Source organism: Mauremys mutica, chromosome 24 (assembly GCF_020497125.1).
Source record: "Mauremys mutica isolate MM-2020 ecotype Southern chromosome 24, ASM2049712v1, whole genome shotgun sequence".
Lineage (NCBI taxonomy): Eukaryota > Metazoa > Chordata > Testudines > Geoemydidae > Mauremys > Mauremys mutica.
The window spans coordinates 5,960,215-5,981,120 of NC_059095.1; the positions used below are offsets into that span (position 1 = coordinate 5,960,215).

The 20,906-nt window shown below is 51.3% G+C and overlaps 1 protein-coding gene across 1 annotated transcript; it reads right to left on the minus strand.

Moving 5' to 3' along the window:
* Positions 1-9,789: 9,789 nt before the first annotated feature.
* On the minus strand, positions 9,790-20,556 carry CDC34 (cell division cycle 34, ubiqiutin conjugating enzyme). Its single transcript, XM_044998927.1, has 5 exons — positions 20,212-20,556; positions 13,697-13,783; positions 12,396-12,493; positions 11,751-11,885; positions 9,790-10,768 (listed from the first exon to the last, which is right to left on the minus strand). Exons 1-5 carry the CDS (start codon positions 20,386-20,388, stop codon positions 10,558-10,560), a joined length of 708 nt encoding a protein of 235 aa, XP_044854862.1. The 5' UTR covers positions 20,389-20,556; the 3' UTR covers positions 9,790-10,557.
* Between the last annotated feature and the right edge of the window lie 350 nt (positions 20,557-20,906).

The window sequence follows — 20,906 nt, forward strand, 5'->3', positions numbered from 1 at the left end:
TCCTCTGGACTCTCTCCAATTCATCCACATCTTTCCTGAAGATGTGGCGGCCAAGGCTGCACACTACACTGTTGAGTAAAGCTGAACAATTTCTTCCCGTCTCACATCCAAGACTCCTGTTAATGCTCCCCAGAACATTCACCTTTTTTTGCAACTGCATCACATGGTTGACTCATATTCAATTTGTGATCCACTTTAACTCCCAGAGCCTTTAGAGCAGTCTTACCACTTTGCCAGTTATTCCCCATTTTGTAGTTACGCATCTGATTTTTCCTTCTTAAGCAAAGTACTTTGCACTTGTCTTCATTGAGGCCATGTCTATCCATGCAGCGGGGCAGCTGTCCCAGTACAGCTCTATGCCAACAGGCAAGAGCTCTCCCCTTTGCATAAAAAAACCCACCTCCGTGAGCAACATAAGCTATGCTGCTGGGAGAAGCTCTCCTGCCGACATAACGCTTATGTCAGTGTAACTTATGTTGCTCAAGGAGGTTGAATATTCGCATCCCCGAGCAACATAAGTTTTCCCAACGTAGGCTGTAGTGCAACTGCATTGGTTTAATTGGGATTGCAAATGGGCATAAGCATCCACCCAGCTACATCCCTTTCCAGGACTGAGCCTCAATTCTGCACTCACTTAAGGCTTGGTCTACCCTGAAAACTTGAATCGGTGTAGCTACGTTTGTGCCTCTGGGGGTGAAAAGTCCACATCCCTGAGAGACGCAGCTGTACCAGTCTAACGCCCAGTGTGGACAGCACTAAGTTGACAAGAAGAATTTTTCCATTCACCCCGCTCCTGCCTCGTGGGGAGGTGGATTACCTATGCTCACAGGAGCACCCCTGCTGTTGGCGCAGATAGCGTCTACACTGAAGTGCTATAGCAGTGCAGCTACAGCTGTGTCATGTCAAATGTAGACAGCATGTAGGCTGTGCATGTGAATGAATTATCCCATAATGTTTAACGGGATGACTCATGCAGGCACGAATTCCCTCACGAGTTTAACAGCTGGCAGGATCGGGATCTGAGACTGTACGTTCTTGTGGGCAAACCATTTGCTATCAAGCTACCCGCACATTCATGGTGCTATGTAACTGGCAATAATCAGAGAGTGAAAACACCTCAGAAGGACAGCGAAATCGACCAGCCTCGTCTACTTTCCGTTGAACAAGGACAGTTGAAATGGGGCACTCGCTATTTTCAGTTTGTTCCAACTCCCCAAAAAATCAGCTTTGAATTAAAAGACAGACAGAAGGACTTGTGTGTGGTTAAAGATTTCCAGCCCCTACACGTGTCACTTTCTAAACCGCACTAACAGCATCCACTATAGCATTTATACTATTAATTGTTGCCAGGGTACTTGGAGCTGTACAAGACATGACAGACGAGACAGTCCATGGGTAGGGCAGCTTCAAGCGTAAGCAGCTGGATAACACAGTGAGAGATCCAGAGACGGAATCTGCCTGAGACTAACCTCATCTACTCCAGGAGACGCAGTGCCAAAAATTCCAAACGTCTTAAGCTTAGTGACAAAGCATTTCAGATGCCCCAAAGTAGCGCCAGAGATTGTACATCTTGCCAGTTAGATGCAAATGCCTAGGAGCAGCTATATTCCGTCTGTATGCTGTATACACTAGGGATCCCTCTATCACCGTGTTTTGTTCTGCTTGTAAAGATCACATGCCAACTTTCAGAGAGACCTGCCCACAGAAGTCTGGAATGCAGGGCTGCTTTAATTGCTGGCTGCTGCAGGAAAACGCCACATGATCCACAGCTAGTATGTTGCTTGTGGCAGGCCAGGGTGGGTTGCCTCAGCAGTGCCTGTTACCATAGAATCACATGGGCAGCTGCATAGCTTCTCTGGAGCGTTGTGCACAAGCTTAGAGAGATATGACCTCCACTGTACCAGTGTCTTCTCTGCAGCAGCCAGGGCTGCTGTAGAAACAGCCCCCCTCCCCCCTGCACCTCCACTCTCCCCCAAGTAAAGCTAGATATAGGGGATGATGCTCCATTTCACTGCACTTTGACCAGGTCTGTATTTGCAGATCACTACTCTCTTCCTAGGGCCCCCCACAGATTAGCGTCCAGGCCAAATTCCAGCTCAGATCGTTACATTCTGCCCATGTAAAAATTTTCCACCGCCTCTCAGTTTTTCCATTCGTCACTGTCAGCTAGAACTGCCCTCCCCATATTGATGCTGAATGTTAATTGGATAAAGAACAGCCAAAAAGGCAGAACAAAAATTATGGAAACAGCATGATGGCTCCTCTAGCACGTTGCTTTTCATCCCATCTAGCCTCTGTCTGTAAGCCCCTCCGAATAGTCACACTTGTCTTTAAACACACGGTTGTTAAGACAAGCTTGGTCTTGCTGTGAGCTGCTGTGTTCCACCCCAGAAGTGGCTGCATTTTAGTGGGGGAAGGGAGAGATGAGATTCCTGGATATAGAAGTCCGGATCCTGCAGGTTCTAATGTCAATGGGAGTGGCCCGTGCAGGACCAGGACCAGGCATGCTGGATTAAAGGCGACACTGTTAGAATACAGGTTCTGCGGAAGGCTGGTTTGCTTCAGTAGCCAAAGCCTCCCATTAATGATTATCCCCCTTTCTCCCCACAAGTCTCATGCCTGGGGACTTTGTATCAACAACAAGCCTGACCCCTTCACAGGCCACCTCCAGCCATTTCTCTTACAGACACACGTGTTAAACTTTAATTTTTATGGAAGGAACCTAGGTCAGCAGGCACCTTGTAAAGGGTTTTAAGAGCTGGGTGTGGCCCTGAGCGAAGTTTCTCACCCACACGAAATGCTGCGTCCTTTCACCTGGGGCCCTTCTCTCGGTATCACCGCGTTGCCCTTTAACTGCACTAGGCCGTTTCCTCAGTGAACGGCAGCACACTGAACTTTCCAATGACGCTCGAGCGCAGCCTGAACGGTGACCGTACCGGACGGGAGTCAGCCAGCAGAGACGGCCAGCCCTGCTTGAGAACTCTAGCCCTTCCCCGAATGCCCCGCACAGTGGATCCTTGTTTACAGAAAGCAATTTGCAACATTCGATGTAATTGGAAGGAAGGGGAATGGAAGAAACAAGCTTACAGGAGCTAATTATACCAGTGTGTTGATGTGCTCGGTAGCCAGAGGATCTAGGGGCTTCAGGCTGCAGTGAAGGATGCTTGGTTCTCAGATAGTGCCTCTCATTCCTCTACTTCCCCCATCTGCCCTTTCATTGGTCCTCCGAGCTGCTTTGCTCTGTCAGCCCAGGAGAGAATATTTAAACAAGAGGGGAGGCACTGGGGGGCCAGGGAAGAGAACAATGCACTGGCAGCATAACAAAGTCAAAGCCAGGGGTAAGTTGACTTCAAACGCTAAGGACGTCCCTTGGGTTTAGGTCAACTGACATCACCCGCAGTGTTTCTCAAGCCACTAGGATCATGCCTCCAGACAAAGATGATTTGGAGGCGGAGGGCAGGATCAGGAAGGATGCGTCCACCCCTTTCAGCGTGTTTATCCCACCGAGCAAATGGCCAGGGGCATTATGTGAGGAGAGGCGTTGACTTTCCACTGAAGCAGACCCCTGTTGGGGGCAGGATACATGAAGCATCGGTCTGTTCCATGGTTGCATTTCCTGACATGCAACCCATTGGATTTGAAAGGAGCAAGCCACAGCGTCTGCCCTATCACCAAGTCCCACATGTGTGACCATCATGAGTCAAGCCCCAATAAAATCCTGAGATTTTAAAAAATAATAGATGTTGGGTTCTTTTACTTTGCCTTCAGGCTTTGGAGTATACTCAGGTTCTGTTTTCAGGCTTTTCTCTGCTACCATGAGGCTTAGACACTGGAGCTGGTTTTAAAAAAAAGAAAAAGTTGAATCCCATGTGAAATTCTGAGATTTTGCAATATAATTTCACTCCGCATGGGGCCAGAGTAGCAGTTCTGAATTTTTCATGAAACAAAGCATTCCAGAACATTTAGCTGAGGTCAAAACATTTGTTTTGACTTATATATTTAAATTAGAAGACTAAATGAAACATTTCAAGCTCAGCAAAAGTAATGCGTTGATCATTTCCTATCAGGACTTTCAACCACAAAAAAATCCCAATATGTTCCCACCATGTTTTGATTTCTTCAAATCAGCTTTTGCCAACAGAAACATGGTCCACTGAAAAATCTGACCAGCTCGATTAGAAACGTACTTTCAAAAAACAAACAAACAAAAAAACAACAACCAAGATTCTCACCGAGTCACATGACTCCAGGAGCTGAAACTTTAAGAAAAAACCCACAACACATCTAGTGAGACCCATGGTAAAATCATGGGAGTGAGCAACCCAGTGTCTGCAGAACTGTGTCCGAACAAGACATGGACAGAGAGGGGAAAAAGTAGTAATATATCTAGAAACCTGGATATTTCCAAAGATACAGGAAAGATGTTTTTAAAAATTCCTAAGATAGTGTCTGTAAAAATAAAGCAAAAAAAAAGACACTTCCGAAGAGAAAGGCATCCCAGCTTTGATCCACAGCCCATGTGATGGGCTAAGAAAGACTGACCAAGGAAGAGAAAAATAAGACAATTTTAGAGCATTTCATGGGCAGATCTCCAAGCATTTTACACCCAAACTGTTCAAGTGCTGCAGTTTACCATTTATTTGCTGCTATTTTTAGCACACTGGCTTGCTCAAAGCCCTTGTATTTCCTACACGTTATGCTTTTGTTGCGTGGCTTTCTGAACATCCCACTCAAGCATTTGGAAATAGTAGTATCCATTTCTCTCCAGCCTAAAGGCTCTCAGGACATGCCACTGTTTGTCTGTCCCTATGGAATGATTCTAAAGTGCTTCACGAACAATACACATGCAGCACAATGCTGAAATGCAGCCACCTCTGGGGTGGCACGCAGGACCCAGTTGTAGAGGAGAGTCCTAGTCAAGCCCCCTGCCCTTATGAGAGGAACTGTAGGGTCTGGTGCTCCTTCAGAGCAGACAGGACCTTGCCTTTTTTCAAGGATCTTCTCTGAAGAACTAAGAGCAGGGACTGTCTTTTTGTTCTGTGCAGCCCCTGGCACAGTGGGGTTGTGGTCCCTGAGCCAGGGCTCCTAGGCACTAAGATAATAGAAGCAAGCAGTCACCTTCTTGAGACGTATTTTATCTAGGGAGGCAGGCGGGGCTGAGCTGACCCAGCTGAGATTGGAGCTCATCCATGTTCCCAGGAAGTCTATCTATCCCAGAGCTGGTAGAACACTCAGCCTCAGCAACCCTCTTGGCTCAAAACACCAGAAGAGTCCAGGGTGGCAGCATCTCCTTGATCTTTGTTCCTTCTATTTCTCTCTCAGCAAAGCCACACACCCCTCTTTGGCCTCCCCTCAGGGCCGCTCCGTGTTGGGACAGACCTAGCAGAACAGGCAAGAGGCCAGAACTGTCCCCACTGATGCAGCAGCAAGTGACAATGAACAGGCCCCTTTGTGCAGGGCCATAGATGGGGTTTGCTTGTGTTTTCCCATCATCGACAGCTTGCTGGCTCTCCCTCTCCATGATTAACTTGGAGGAGGCATTTTAGTTCCAGCATCAGGTTACCGACTGGGTGGAGTCCGGGACAGGGGGAGGGGAGTTTTCAGTGAGAGGATCCAGAGAAGGGAAACTCCAGAGACTTCTGGTTAAGGACCCCACTGTGTCAGTCACACACACACAGACCACACGGTTAGGACATCTAGTTTGCAAAGGAAGGGTGGGAGTTTTGTGGTTAAGGCACTGGACTGATGGCCAGGAGACCTAGGTCCAATTCCCAGCTCTGCCAGAGCCTCCCTGTGTGAACCGTGGCAAAGCACGCACTGTGCCTCAGTTTCTCCATTTGGAAAATGGCGATAATCCTGCCTTCCTCCCAGCATTTAGCCACCTTCTCTGTTTAGTGTGGCATGGCCTGTTGAATGCATGTACTGGGCCTTCTAAAGCAATCCCACTGCCTCCCCCCGGCCAAGTTCGGTGGCTCAACGGGGCAGAGCCTGCACACATCTCAAGGCAGGCATGGGTCAGGGTACGTGACACCTGAGCACTAGAGACAAAAATCAATTGGACCAAGCTTGGAAGGAAAACAAATCAGTGTGGACCCATTAGCCAGAGCTACGGGGGATGGATTAGCCGAGCAACAGGACCAGGAGCAGACAGGTTCTGCACTGTTGTTGGCTGTGCTTGGGTAGGTTTCTGTTCCTGTTGAGAGACATGAAACTCTACCCTGCAGGACAAGACATGCATGATGCCCTTGAGTTCTCCTTTATGCCTTGGAGGGAGAAGGAGGCAGGAGCCATAACAGTGCCCACTGAGGAGGGCAGCGCGGGAGACCAGACACTGCTACTGACTTGCCGCATAACCTGGGCAAGCTACTTTCCCTCCCTGTGCCTTAGCTTAGAGAGGGATACCAGCACCTACTGCCCCAGCCGGGAGCGGGGCTGGGAGGGATTCAGTAGGGCTTGTAAAGTATTATGAGATCCTCAGGGGGAAGGCACTAAGGCGGGGGGGATGACACTTTTTAGCCTGAGGGCCACATTGGAGTATGGAAATTGTATGGCAGGCCATGAATACTCACACAATTGGGGGTATGGGTGCGGGAGGGGGTGAGGGCTCTGGTTGGGGGTGTGGGCTCTGGGGTGGGGCTAGAAATGAGGAGTTCAGGGTGTGGGAGGAGGCTCTGGGGTGGGGCTGGGACTGAGGGGTTCAGTGGGAGGGGGGGTGTCAGGGCTGGGGCAGGGGGTTGGGGTATGGGGTGTGAGGGCTCCAGCTGGAGGTGCAGGCTCTGGGGTGGGGGATGAAGGGTTTGGGGTGCAGGAGGGTGCTCCAGGCTGGGACCAATGGAGGAGGGGGCTCAGGGGTGCAGGCTCCAGGCGGTACTTACCATAAGCAGCTCCTGGATCATGTCCCAGCTCCGATGCCGAGGCACGGCCAGGCGGCTCTGCGCGCTGCCCCGTCTGCAGGCACCACCTGTGCAGCTCCTATTGGCCGGGAACCCCAGCCAATAGGTGCTGCAGGGGCGGAGTCTGTAGGCAGGGTAGCACGCAGAGCCGCCTGGCCACACCTCCACGTACTACATAGGAGCCGGAGGGGGGTCATGCTGCTTCCTGGGAGCTGCGTGGAGCGGGGCAATCCTCCGACCCTGCTCCCCAGCTGGAGCGCTGGAGCAGGACAAACCCCTGACCGCACTCCCTGGCAGGAGCTGAGGGCCGGATTAAATGGTCTGGTAGGCCGGATGTGGTCCACAGGCCGTAGTTTGCCCACCCCTGCGCTAAGGGATAATGCAGTAGGGCCCCCTCAATTTCTAGAGCCAGCTCACTGCTAAAACAAGCACTGCCGTTACCCCAAGGGGTGTCACCCTTTTGTTCAGCCAACGCACTCTGGACCACACACCAAGATAGATCATAATGCCCGAGAGGAAGAAACTGCCTCCCAGCCCACGCTGACCTTCCTTCCAACCCTTGAGTCTCACCAGCTCAGATACTAGACTGGCAACGCCTGCCACCTGCAGGACAGCACCGGATCCCAGGCCGGTTTGAGTTCTGAACGCCTGCCCCACGTTGAAGGGATGGCTGGTGCCTCTGCCGTCAGAGACATGACTCTGAACACAAACGTGAGGCCAGGACTCGCATTTAATTCTCAATTCCAGCGCCTACATCTTCACGTCCAGACACTTCTCATGCTGCAAACTCAGCCTGGGAGCTGAGAGATGTTGAAATCTTCCTGCCTGTCATCTCCAGCATTGATGGGGCTGCATTCAGACCAGAGGCGGCAGTTTTGCTGCGGACTCAGGGGACACTATAGAATCCAGTTTGCTCCATAATCAAGGCCAGGGCTCAGTTGTTTTCAGCATCCAGCAGAAGACAGTCCCAGCACTGAAGAATTTGTAACCTAAGGCCCTGCTCAGCAAATACGTCTGCACATGCCTGGTCCCGCTGGCTAGAGTTACTCAGCTACAGACACATTCATGGAATTGGAACCAAGCGAAGTTGAGGAAAGCACAGCTGAGTTCAAGTGGTTGCAGGACTCCTAGCTAGGATGAGCCTTTCTTAACAGGAGGTGAAGTTTGTTTAGGTCACGGCAATCAGCGGCTCTGACCCAGCCATACAGAAAACAGGGCTGAGCAGGAACAAACATATATATACACACTGCCTAGCCCTAATACGCCCCATTTTAAGTTCCACAATGTAGACAGAGCCTACGGTGTATCCTTCGGGTTTCATCCTGCTGCCCATCAGAGCACTTTGCATGTAAAATTAATAGCAGGAGTGAAGTGGTAAAAACTATGCGTAGGGAAAGATTTCTGGGTTCTTAGTTATGATGTAGGATGCATTGGACACATGGCAAGTGGTGTGTATTCACCACAAGCCCATCATACAACCACACGTTTGACAGCAGCTGCTATAGAAGTGACTCAGTGCTTTGCAAATAAGCCTCACACGCCCATGCTGGAACAGCTCTGATCCCTGTTTACACCCAGGGAAGCAGTGGGTGTAGTCACTCAGAAACTTGGCAGTCAGTAATCGAACCCCAGTGACTCAACTCCCAGCCCTGTGCTTTCCAGCCAAGTACCCATCATTACAGTCACGGCAGAGCACCAAAGCTACACAGCAAAGATCTTAAAACCAAAAAAGGGAAGTTAAAAGAGGAACAGCAGGGCAAGGACAGCGGCAAGACCCAGAGACCTCGCTGCAAGCATCAGCAGCTGCCCTCTCAAGCCTATCATGTAGACTGTGGCTTGTGCTGATCTGTGTTAAGTAGGGTGTGGGGTCCCAGAAGGGGGAAGAAAACGTGGGGAAGTCAAATGGAGGAAGGATGGCCCAGTGGTTAGGGCACTAGATGAGGACTTGGGAGACCCAGCTTCAACTCCCTGCTCTGCCCGGTGACTGTGGGAGAGTCACTTGGCCCTTCTGGGCCTCAGTTTCCCCGTCTGTAAAATGGAGAGTCACACTGCCCTGCCTCACAGGGAAGTTGTGAGGAGGAATGAAAGATTTTGAGGTGCTCAGATACTAGTGTTGGGCACCAGGTAAATACCTAAGAGTAGGGTAACCAGATATTCCATTTTTATAGGGACAGTCCTGTTTTGGGGGACTTTTTCTTATTTAGGCACCTATTACGCTCCCACGCTCTGTCCGTTTTTTTCACAGTTGCTATCTGGTCACCCTAAGAGAGAGACTGAAGTGAATGTAGTCCTGGCAAACCATACCAGGCAGCCCTGCAGTCACAGCTGTGTCAACAGCGCTAGGGTGGCAGAGGTTCTGTAGGGTAGACAGTCAGAGACTGCAACATCCCAGCCTGAATGCCTGGCAGACCAGATCCTGCTGCAGGGATGACAAAGTCCCTGGCTACACAATCCTTGGCCCTCAAAGGGGGCCGTGGTGGGGGATACAGTTTAGCACTTGTGTGTTCACAGAGCTGGTATGTAGTCATAACAGATGGCAGGAACCTATTCAACGGCTCCCACGTGTCACCCCCAACACATGGAGCAGATGTTATTTATTGGCCTCGCTTTGTTAGACCCTTTTCCAGTTCATTCAGGGCAGCTTGTACTGTGTACTGCAGAGATCTCTCCCCCCCACAACCCCCTCAATTGCTGTTGTAGCCTTGGAAGACTTGAGATAAATATTCAATCCCACAGGCAAATCTTCAACCCTCAGAGGCAGAGCACCACCCCAGGCTGAGGCAGCACTCCCTAGTGCTCACATGCCACACGGCTAGTCCCTGAAAGTACTTTATTAAATACTTTGCAAAAAACAGAAGCCAAAAGATTGAAAATTAACCCCCCTAACCACCCAGCTAAGAACTAAAAACTCCCCCCGCCCCCGGCTTGTCAGTGCAGCCCTGATGTTCTGCCCAGGAACACTCTCCACTTCTCCCCATCCCTGCTAGCGTCACGCTAGGCTCCACTGCCCAAAGCCAGGCAACTGCGAAAGAGAGGCTCCCATGCACAGTGGCAGAAAGTAGCTACCTTACTCTCTAGGCTCTATGGCTCGACTGCTGGCTGGGCAGCCTTTTGAGCATGCTGCCCTCTGATGGCCTGGCCTGGTTCTGCAGAGCCACCCCAGGAGGAAAAAGCTGAAACTTTAAAACACAAAGTGCTGGGGAGGGACCAGTTACCATTATGATCAGTTCATAGACTGCAGTGAACTAGTCATAAGCACACACGTTCCCCCAACCCCTCCACCTCCTGCACGCAACCTTTCACCAAGGCTGCAACCTCCCAGAAACCATTTCTCCTGTGCAGGATTTAAGACAAAGACACACATCCCCAAGCGTCTCACATGATTTGCCAGGTTGTCTGTCACTGTCTCCTTAGTGTACCCAGGTTCCCAGCTCAAGGTGGATTTGTAAACGCTCCATGTATTCACCCCCCACCCTCATGGAAGTTTATAAAACAGGGTTTTTACAAAGACAGTTGTGGTTTTTCCTTTACAGCAGAACAGTCTCCCTGTGAGGTAGAGAGTTAATTTCAGGGCTGACAGATCCTAAATTCAAGCCAGTTTGTGTGTCCTAGTTGAGGTAAAATTCAATAGTTTATGATAAGTTTTGCGATTGCCAGAAGGGCGTCAGGATTCCTCGTTGCCAGAATCATCCTCATCGCCATAGCAACTGTCTGCCTCCTCCTCCATCTCATCATCCTCATAGTAGTCGTCGTAGAAAAGGTCTGAGCCTTCATCCGGGGCTGGAGTCTTGGTCTTCACACAGTACTCTGCCAACGTGGTGGGGACCTTCACGCCATCCCGTTCAGCATCCACCTTGGTTCCCAGGACTTGCTTCCTGAAAGGGGCAAGGAACAGATGAGAACAGGGCAGAGACACGGAGCAGTTATTCAATCAAGGTCTGAAGGCCAGGAGAGGTGCCAGCCCTGAAGGCTGAAGTCTTCCACAGAGCTGGACATACGTCTCTCGTTCTGGCCTGCCAATGGGCACTGATGCATGCCCACACCTCTAGGGATAAAAAGGCAGGTCGGTCTCCAGGGTCTCCTCTGTCACACCCATCTCATGCCCGAGGCCCACTGGTCATTCACTATTCTGTGTCAGCAGCTCTTGTCAGGCCTGAAATACTCACTATGCCTAACACATTGTTGTCATAATCTGCATCTAAACTGTGGCTGGTAAGAAGATATCATTGGAAAACGAGCAGCTCACTGATCATTAATATTCTTGCATGATGTACGTTCACGGTTCATACAAAGAGTCATGAATATGTGCTAGAATTATGTTTGGCAAGCAATACTATCAGCTCAGTCTGCCTTCCCTAGCCCCTTTCAGAGGCCAATTCCGTTAAACGCCCCTCCCATTTTAACCTGAGGTATAGGGAAGGGTAAGAGACTCACTCCGGGTCCCACACTAAGTCCAAGGGGCAGAGCAGGTCCTAGAACCCAGGTTTGCAGACAAACACAGCAGAGTTTTCCCCTCTAGACCCCCACTTCACACCCAGCCCAGGCCCTTTGCCATAGAGGAGGATCTGCACTGAGCCCTCTGCCTGCTTTGTTCTCTGCAGAAATCCACGTCTTATAGTCCCCGACCTTCCTGGTAGCAGTGAGCTTTCACGCTGTTAACCAACTGGGGAGTACAGGACTACAGCAACAGTGGAACAAGAATCCCTCCTGCATTCAGTCACCTCACAGGCGTTCACCCCAGAGTCTATGCGGGACCATTTAGATAAACACTCCCAAGCAAGGTCGTCTAAACAAGAAGCTCCTCCCCTCTTGTTTAAATGCAAGTTCTGCGAAGCCGGAGTTCAGCTTGCCACGCACCTGATGATGTCTGTGTACTCCCGATCCTTCCCTTTGGTGTCCTTCCACTTCCTGTACATCACAGAGGCATCCACATTTGCGGGTGAGAAGGTGTTGGGCTCGTTGAGCAGCGAGATCACACTCAGAAGGATAGTCCTGAAAAACAGTTAACGAGCGGTAAGAGTCAAGACAGGCGATCGGCCAACCTGCACCACCCAGATCTGAGAGGGACTGGAAATCACAGCATCTTCTCATGGCGAAGAGTTTAATAAAACCTGGTCAGTTTGCAAGAGCAGCACCCACTTACACTGCATGTCACAACAGTGACCACATCCTGACTCCCATGAGCAGGTCAGACGCCATGACCTTCTTAAGCTGAAGGAGAAACTGAATGCCAACCAGAAGGCAAGCTGGTCTCTGGTGCATGAAAAACCTGAATTCCTTTGCAGCTTACACTGCCTTTCAAAAGTGCTGACATCCAGCCTGTAGGAAACTGATTTGCCTTTGAATTTCAAAAGAAAATAAATCCAGGTATTTCCTGCAACCTCTAGGATTAGAAAGGCTTTTCCCAGCTGTTTCCTTCGGGCACCTCCTCCACCCTCTGCATCAGAACTGCTAAGCATCTCGCATCCAGAATGTTCCTCCCCTCCCTCCTTGAGGCCTTACCGTACATTCTGGGTAGGGTTCCATCGCTCGGAAGGCAGCTCCCCGCTCTGCGGGTCATCCACCGGAGGGTGGAGAATTGAAATACAGACATCGCCAGTCTGAAAGCACACAGAGAGAGAGTCTGCTTACACAGGCGCTGATGTCCCAACCCCGGGCACTCCAAACCGCTCTACAAGGTGGGTGATTTATAGTGCCTGTTGCCCTGTTTGCTCGTGCCTGCCCCGCCCCCCAGCTTTTGCTTCCAGGGCAGATCTGAGGAAAATACCACCAAGTGGCTTACAAGTAACTGGGAACAAACAGCCAATCACTGTCGCCAATGCCCAGAGAAGAGTCAGGATCAGTTTAGCTGTCCTATCTTCAGCCACATCTTGGGGAGCAAGTCCTTGGATAGGGACTCTCCTGGCCTCCACTAAGCCAGCAGCTCAGGCAGATTTCAATTAGCCTGAAAGGCCTCACAGAGCAGGGAGTGAAGTGTCTTGCTATGACAGATCCAGCAAAGAACCTTCCCAAGCTGAACTGTACTGAGATGTGCCTATGGGCTGAGCCACTATAGATATGATGCCCTGGGGAGTCTCTTTAGGGAGAGGTTCACTCCAATCACCCCTGCAGTGAAGAGCACTGATCTAAATCACACCCACTACCCACCTGCCAGCCCTTAAGAGTACTAGAGATTGCCATAGTTACTACAGGACAGGTAATGGATGGCAGTCAGTGATGAGTCATTTGTACAAAGCACTGATCTCTGTCCTGGGACACTTGGAGAGACGCCCTCCATGCCTGCGTGGGCCGTATCCCCCCCAGTGCTCTGAATGAGGCGCAAGTACACACAGGGCACTGAGTACCCGAAATACTTTCTGCAGCCAGCCACAGCAGGTACGCACTGAGAGTCCTGCAAGTCGCTCGCTCGCTCAGTATCTCCCCATGGATCTTACAGGGCATGACCACATAATAGCCAGGCGCTGTGGGCAAATACAGTAAACACGGAAGACTGCAAGACTGGACAGACAGACTAGTTCTGGAACGGATTCCAAGAAAGGAGATGAACTGTCTGAGCCCAGGACAAACCTGGACTGGCTGCTGTGTTTCCAACACAAACTGAAAAAGGTACAAGACACCTCCAGGAGAACCCCAATGTATTTGCTTAAAACCCTCCTCCACTACAGGACATGTCAATACAGGCTGGTGTTCGACACCGAGGTCAACACTTCAGTGCGATCCAGAGGGCTTGGTGCTACTGCAGCAATTGACTAGAAAACCAATCTGTCCTGGGGGCAGATGAGAAGACAGTCCGAGTGACGTACCTCATAGATGTTAGGGTGCCACATTTTGGTCAGGAACCTAAAGGCGGGGGGCGAATAGGGATAATCAATAGGAAACCTGAGACGAGCCTGTGAAGAAACAAAGAGATCGTTAGTGGCAGTGGTGGGGTGTCATGGCCATGCTGATGCTTCGGGGGGAGCTGTGGAGCCCCAGCCAAGACTGTACAAAAAATCAGATGAGTTGTGCGGGCATGCAGCCCATGTACGCCCCCCCTGGCACTCTGCACACGGACAGGAGACAGACGCCTTCCCCTGCACCTCCACCAAGAAGTGACCATCAAGCTTCATTCAGAGGGAGCACCAGTACCACTTCCCATGCAGTAGCTAAGTCCAAAGCTCCCAGCTTCTCTTTACTACTGCTGAGTGGGGGAGGACGCCTGATTGAGTGGTTAGAGCACAGGCACAGAAAATCAGAGTACTATTCACAGCTGAGTCATAGACTGGGACCTGGGGCAAGTCACTAACCCTGTGCCTCTTTCCCTACCTGTGAAGAGAGGATGATAGCTTCCCTGGAGACGGGGTGTGTAATTGGAAGGATATGACCACGGCTCATAATAAGCACTTTCAGATCTAGGTAGACAGAGCTATGGAAGGTCGGATATAAACCAGCTCAGAAGGATTTTAGGCACTTGCAACTGTCTCGGGTGTTAACAGCCCCCTGAAATCCCTCCCCTTGGAGAAGTGGAGGTCAAGCCCTGCAGCTCTAGTGGAACAGCTTTGCATTGCTGGATGGAAGCCATGTAATCCCATCCCCTAGGAAGGGGAGTGCCTTGCTACTCAGCAATACCCGCTGATGAAAGAGGCATCACTATAGTGTCAGACTTCCAGGAAGATATTGACAAGAACACTGGTGGTCTGAGCTTTGGCAAAGATTCAGAGCGGTGGACAGGGCGACCTCCCAGGGTGGATTTATGGCACTTTTTGGAGGTGACTTTCAAGAGACCATGGCAGTCTCGCCTTCTTATCAAATCTGCTTCCTTGTATTCCCCATCCCATCACCAAGCCTCCCCCTCTTCAGGAGACCCAGCAGAGTACCAGGTCTCTACCAATTCCCCAGCGCAGATGATTCCCTCCAACGTGTACTGTTTCCTCCCAGGTGAGGGATGAGTCACTGCTCAAGAGGCCAGCCAGGTATGGGAGAAAACAAACCAAATCACAAGACTCTTGTGGCAACAGGAGGAAATACCAAGATGGTACCAGAAAATTACCCTCCGGACAGTACTCTTGCCATACAGGCATTAGGGCACTGCCTGTGGATCAAATTCTTTTCTCCTCAGATCTATGGAGGGGCATCTTCAGACAGCCATGCAGTCTAGTAACTAGGTCAGGTTTGCTGGCAGTCACTATGTTTACCAGAGAGACAGAGTGTGGCAAACTTTGTTCCTGTGATATAATAATAGCTCTTAAGGCAAGAACTTCAGGCTTTCTGCCTAACAAGTTCTTCAGGGTTAATTCCTTTAGAGTCAGGAAATAGAGCCTCTCCCCCGTATCTAGAAAGATGGACTCCACCATCCTAGATCAAGGCAGCCCCTCAAAAACCCTGTTGACGTTTGGATGAGAATTTGCAGCTCTGGGTCTTCTTGTTCCACACTCTGAAGTGAAACCGGATCAGCACTCAAGACAAATAAACAAGAGGTCAGCAGAGCCAGCATAACAAAAATAAGCAGGGCTTTTTCTTAGTTGACAGGAACACAGCAGTCTGGGTTTAATAAGTTGTTTTGTTTCAAAAGATAAATTCAGTTTGGGGCCTGGACACAGATCTCGTCAGGACTGGATAACATTTAAAGGAACACCATAGCCCAGGCGTCGGTAACCTTTCAGAAGTGCTGTGCCGAGTCTTCATTTATTCACTCTAATTTAAGGTTTCGCGTGCCAGTAATACATTTTAATGTTTTTAGAAGGTCTCTTTCTATAAGTCTATAATATATAACTAAACTATTGTTGTATGTAAAGTAAACAAGGTTTTAAAAATGTTTTAAGAAGCTTCATTTAAAATTAAATTAAAATGCAGAGCCCCCCGGACCGGTGGCCAGGACCCCGGCAGTGTGAGTACCACTGAAAATTAGCTCATGTGCTGCCTTTGACACAGGTGCCATAGGTTGTCTACCCCTGCCATAAACCTAGACTCTGTCTAAAACTTTCAACTGCTATAGCTACAAGAGTTTTGTTTACCCTTTACAGAACTTCAAGAAACATTCCTCAATCAAGCACTTTGCTCTTCTAGAGCAATTTCATGTCAGGACTTAAAAGCTCTTTACAAAGATTAAGCCTCATGTCAGGCAGGTAAGTTTCACCATTTTACAGATGGAACAATCAAGGCACTGACAGGTTAAATAACTTGCCAAGTTAGTGGGCAAGTGACAGAGCCAGGCATATAACTGAGGAATCCTGATCCCAGTCATGGTCTCCAGCCACATTCCTTCCCAAATGCCAGTAAAAGCATAAAGGAAAGAACTGACAGTGTTACGGGGTGGTGAGGAGTTTTGTTGAAAAGGATCAGCAGTTTATTCAGCAGCAGCCTTGGAGGATCAATGCAGAAGCCAAGGAGCCAGACAGGTTAGGAGCTGCCATGAAATAAGATCTTAGCCTGATTTAATCCCATGAATATTGGCCCATCCTGGGACAGACATGCTGTTCCTGTGGTGTTGCTGTGTCAGTCCCAGGTGGTATCTTTTATTGGACCAACTTCTGTTGTAAGAGAGAGAAGCTTTGAGCTTCAACAGAGCTTTGCTTCAGGTCTGGGAAACTTATGCAGCCTGTCACAGCTAAATAAAAGATGGAACAGATAGTTTAGCATAAGGGACCACTCAAAGTGAAGTGGCCCATGAACATTCCTCTAATAGGGAGAAAGGAAGGGGGAAAGCAGCTGGGGGGGAGGGGGTGGGCTGTGTTAGTGGTTACAGACTGTTCCTATAACTTGCCATGTCCCCCTGCCCCCATTCCCCAAAAAGGGAATTGCAGAGAGACAGTCGATATGTGAAACGTGGTGCTGGTTTCAGACACTGCTTTACACCTGAGCACACTCAGCTCAATCTCCGAGGACATTCTGAAATGAAGGCTCCTGCTCCCAGTCCAATTTATTAACATGAAACAAAGAAAACAGCCTTACTCCCACTGTGGTAGGGCTCAGACAAAAATAGCTCAAAGCACTGAAGCCAAGTGAGCAGCCAGAGCATGTCTGCACAAAACCACCACCTAACACCGAAGCTGGTTTTGAGACCCAGAAATCTGTTCGGTCTGTTGGTCAAAGCTGCAGCTAGAAGAGCTGAGGTTAAGCATTAACTGTCAGACTTCCTATGGGTCTTTAAGCAACTTGCTCAACTTCTGTGCCTCAGTCCCCTGATCTGCAGAATGGGAATAGTACCTTCCTCCAGTCTGGCGTAGCTGTCTGTACGCTACTTGCAGATCTTCAGCTCTTGTGAGGAATTGGAGCTTTGTGATTAATGCAAGTTGATTTAATCCCTAAGAATAGCTGGTCCCCGTTGAGAAAGACCAGGCAAAAACTGGCAGGGGTGCATACTTTAGATGCTAAAAATAAACCCCTATGAATTTTGCACATCAGTCCAGCTCTCTAGCAAACTGAGCCATCACAATGGGGTCCTCTTGCAGGCAGTAGCAACAGGGAAGCCAAGGATTAAAGTGGGCCATGGAGACAGACTTTCACTCAGCCTTCTGAGTCAGAGATGAAATCACATGCTGGGTGGTGTGTGGGAAGCCAGCAACATCCCTGCCAAGCGCTGTACCCTTCCCTGTAGAGCCAGGACTCCAGTCTGCTGGCGCACAGACTTTCCATGTACATTAGAGCCATACAAAAAGACGCGCCGCTTCAGCAATGTCGCTATGTAGCCTAGGGGTGATGCACCATCCCTGTGGGGATTTCCAGAGACAGGTAGAGGAGCGCCAGCAGTAGGCTGCACACAGCAACAGAGCATTCAGCTCTCTGAAAGGACAGCACAACCACTGACAGATGAAATGGCAAGATTAAGGTTTAAAATGTGTTGTAACTTTCTGAAGTGCTTTACAGCAGAGTCCCTGGGGTCCTGTACGTGAGAGTAGAAAGGTAAAGCCTGTTAAGGAACGGTGCCAACTAAAAATGCTTCTGGCTCAGTAAAATAATCCTGCTTCACTGGACAGCATAGTCTCATCTCACCCCACCTCTGTGGTCCCAGACCCATCATCCCGACACAGGCCCCATTCAGGAAGGTAATCACAGACAAGGTTTAGGATGCTTTTGTAATTACAACCTGAACAACACAGGATGCTGCCTTACTGGGCCATTGGGTAACAGACAATAATAGATTAGTGTAAAATGCAGAGACATCTGCTTTGTCACACTGGATTCAGACAGCCTTCGCGGTCCCACCCTCCCCCAAATGGGCCTGAATTTGATCCACAGTTGAAATGGCTTCCTCCTCCACTCCCCATCACTTTTCCCTGCTAAACTCAATCCTCAGTTACAAGTTAGGTTTTGGGTCAAAGAACTCTGCACAACTGTGAGGAGGAAGGGGGATTATTACCGGGTCTACTGTCTCTTTAAATATGTTACCATCTTGCCTTCAATCAGTCCTTTGTTTGACTATCCTGTTCTCCGGGACACAGAAAGAGGGGTGAAAATAAGGAGTTGGGACTTAGAAACAAGATTTTTTGCATAGCTTCATATTGTTCAGGTTCCCCCGTCTTCCCCTCCCCACATGGACAAGGCCATGCAGTGAGCTCTGGTCAGAAACAGCAGAAGTTCTCGGAATAATCCCCTTTGTTGTGCTAGTGAGGATCAGAACAAAACCTTCCAGAGGCAGAGAGTTCCCAAGAAGGGAATCCTTGAAAACAACAGTGCTTTGCTATGAACTGTGCATGCTGACATTAACACAAGTTCAAGGAGAAGTCCGCCCCCTCCCCACCCCGCCATGCAGGGAGCCCAGTCTATTGTCCATGGATCAATGTATTGGCTAAGAAGACAGGTACAAAGGGGAAGGCAAGAGCTGTTGAGGGGGTATGTGTAAGAATTCAAGGATTCCAAAGGGAGCCATCAGAGCCTCACAGAGAGCCCAGTTAGGGGCAGACAACTCCCAGCCCAGCCTGAAAGATGGGGTCAGGCAGGAGACTCATCTACAGTTTAGCTGGGAAACCGGGTATTGCAGCGGCAGATTTCCCTGCCCAGGCACAGGGAAGAGGCACCTCTCAGGTTCTTGGGCCCAGCTGACTCACTCCCTGGGCTCATTTCCACTCAGTCATCCCCAGGGTTGAGAAGAAGGGGAAGGAAGGAGACTGAGCAACTTCCCGGATTGCACAGACTCAATATTTACATACACACCTCCTCTATATGTCACCCAACATACACACACAGACACCCCCCACCATATCTCCAGGGGCCTTCGTTAAAACAATACCCCCCACCCCCTTCCCCACTCTATCACCAAGGAACAGCTCACTAGGCCTGATCTACTCTTCTCCATACACAGGGCCTGAGTCCTTTGTCTCCATCTTGGAGTAGGGTATGAGGGACTGTGACAACGCTAGGAGACCCTCACCCCCCCTACAGGACAGCAGCAGCCCTCCAAATGCCAGGCAGAGGGGAAGCAGCTCCTAGGGGATACAAAAAGGGTTTCCTCTAATGGCCTCTCCTCTACCCGTGGACCAGGTGGGGAGCAGATCCCCAAAACTACTGGGAATTAAGCCCCCTCCCAGGGGAGAAATTACCAGGAAAAGCAATCCCCACCCAAACTGGATCCCTCAACCCCCTCCAGCTCCCAGGGCAAGTCCCTCGCCTTGAAGGGCAAGCTCCCCTACGAACAGCCACCTCAATACCCCACCCAAAAGAAGCAGACACACCCTGCCTCCAGCATCGCTCTCATTAGAAAAGCCCCCTCAAGCTTCTCTGACATCCTTTGATGTCACCCCACTAAGGGGCAGAGAACAGGAACCCTCTTAGTCACTGCTCACCGGGGCTATTCTCCACGGCCCCCTCCAGCCCCACGGGACCTGCCCCAAACCCCACGGGACGACCCCCCCCACCCAGATCCCCCTGGGCAATGCCCCCCAGCCCCCTCACCACGGGACCCCCCCACAGGCCAGGCCCCTCGCCACGGGACCGCCGAATTCCCACTGGTCGAGCCCCCCCCAATCCCCACGGGACCCCCCACAGGCAAAGCCCCTCACCACGGGACACCCCCACGGGCCCCCGAATCCCCATAGGACGCCCCCCAATCCCTCTGGGCAAGGTCCCCCGCCCCACGGCACCCCCCCCCCACAGACCAAGCCCCTCACCACGGGACACCCCCCACGGGCCCCCGAATCCCCACAGGACGCCCCCCAATCCCTCTGGGCAAGGTCCCCCAGCCCCACGGGACCCCCCAACAGGCCAAGCCCCTCACCACGGGCCCCCCGAATCCCCACAGGACGCCCCCCCAATCCCTCTGGGCAAGGTCCCCCAGCCCCCCCCAGGCCAAGCCCCTCGCCACGGGACCCCCCCCCACACACAGGCCAGGCGCCCCCCTCACCTTGAAGTACCCGCCCTCGTAGTGGGTGTTGGGGGGCCCGAAGATCGCCACCTCCCAGTTGTACAGGTCGCCCTCGTCCACCAGGGTGACCCGGAACCCCTCCACGGGCTCCTCCTGCAGCCCCTTCAGCTCCAGCAGCAGCGCCTTCTGCGAGCTGGGCACCAGCGGCCGGGCCATGCCGACAACCGAGGTAGGCCGCGGAGAAGCCGGGGACTCTCCTGAGCGCGGCGGCCGGGCGAGCGGGATGGCGCCTTACGAACCGCTTCCTCCTGCGGCTGCCGAACGGAGCCTCTCGCGAGCGCGGGGCACGACGGGACCTGTAGTTCACTGGGTGGGGTGGGGGGAAGCGACCCCGCCCACCGCGCTCGCGCCAACCTATGGGAGGCTCAGGCCCCGGGCGTGGGGGCGGGGCCGGACGCTGAGGGACTCCGGCTCCCAGCAGCTTTTGCGAGGGAGGCGGGGATTTGTGACTTCACGGAGGGCGGGGGTAGAGGAGGGGATACCGCCCCCTAGGGGAGAGAGGCCACTAGGGAGAGAGGCGTAGGGAGGGGTAGTGGGGGGATTTGGGCCCGGGAGGGGGGCAGGGAGAAGGGGACAGGAGCAGGGGGGACCTGGGGGGGATTTAGAGGGTCAGGCTCTGAGATGGGAGTGGGCTGGGGTTCTGTTTCAACCGGAAAGTAGGGTACCTCTGATGC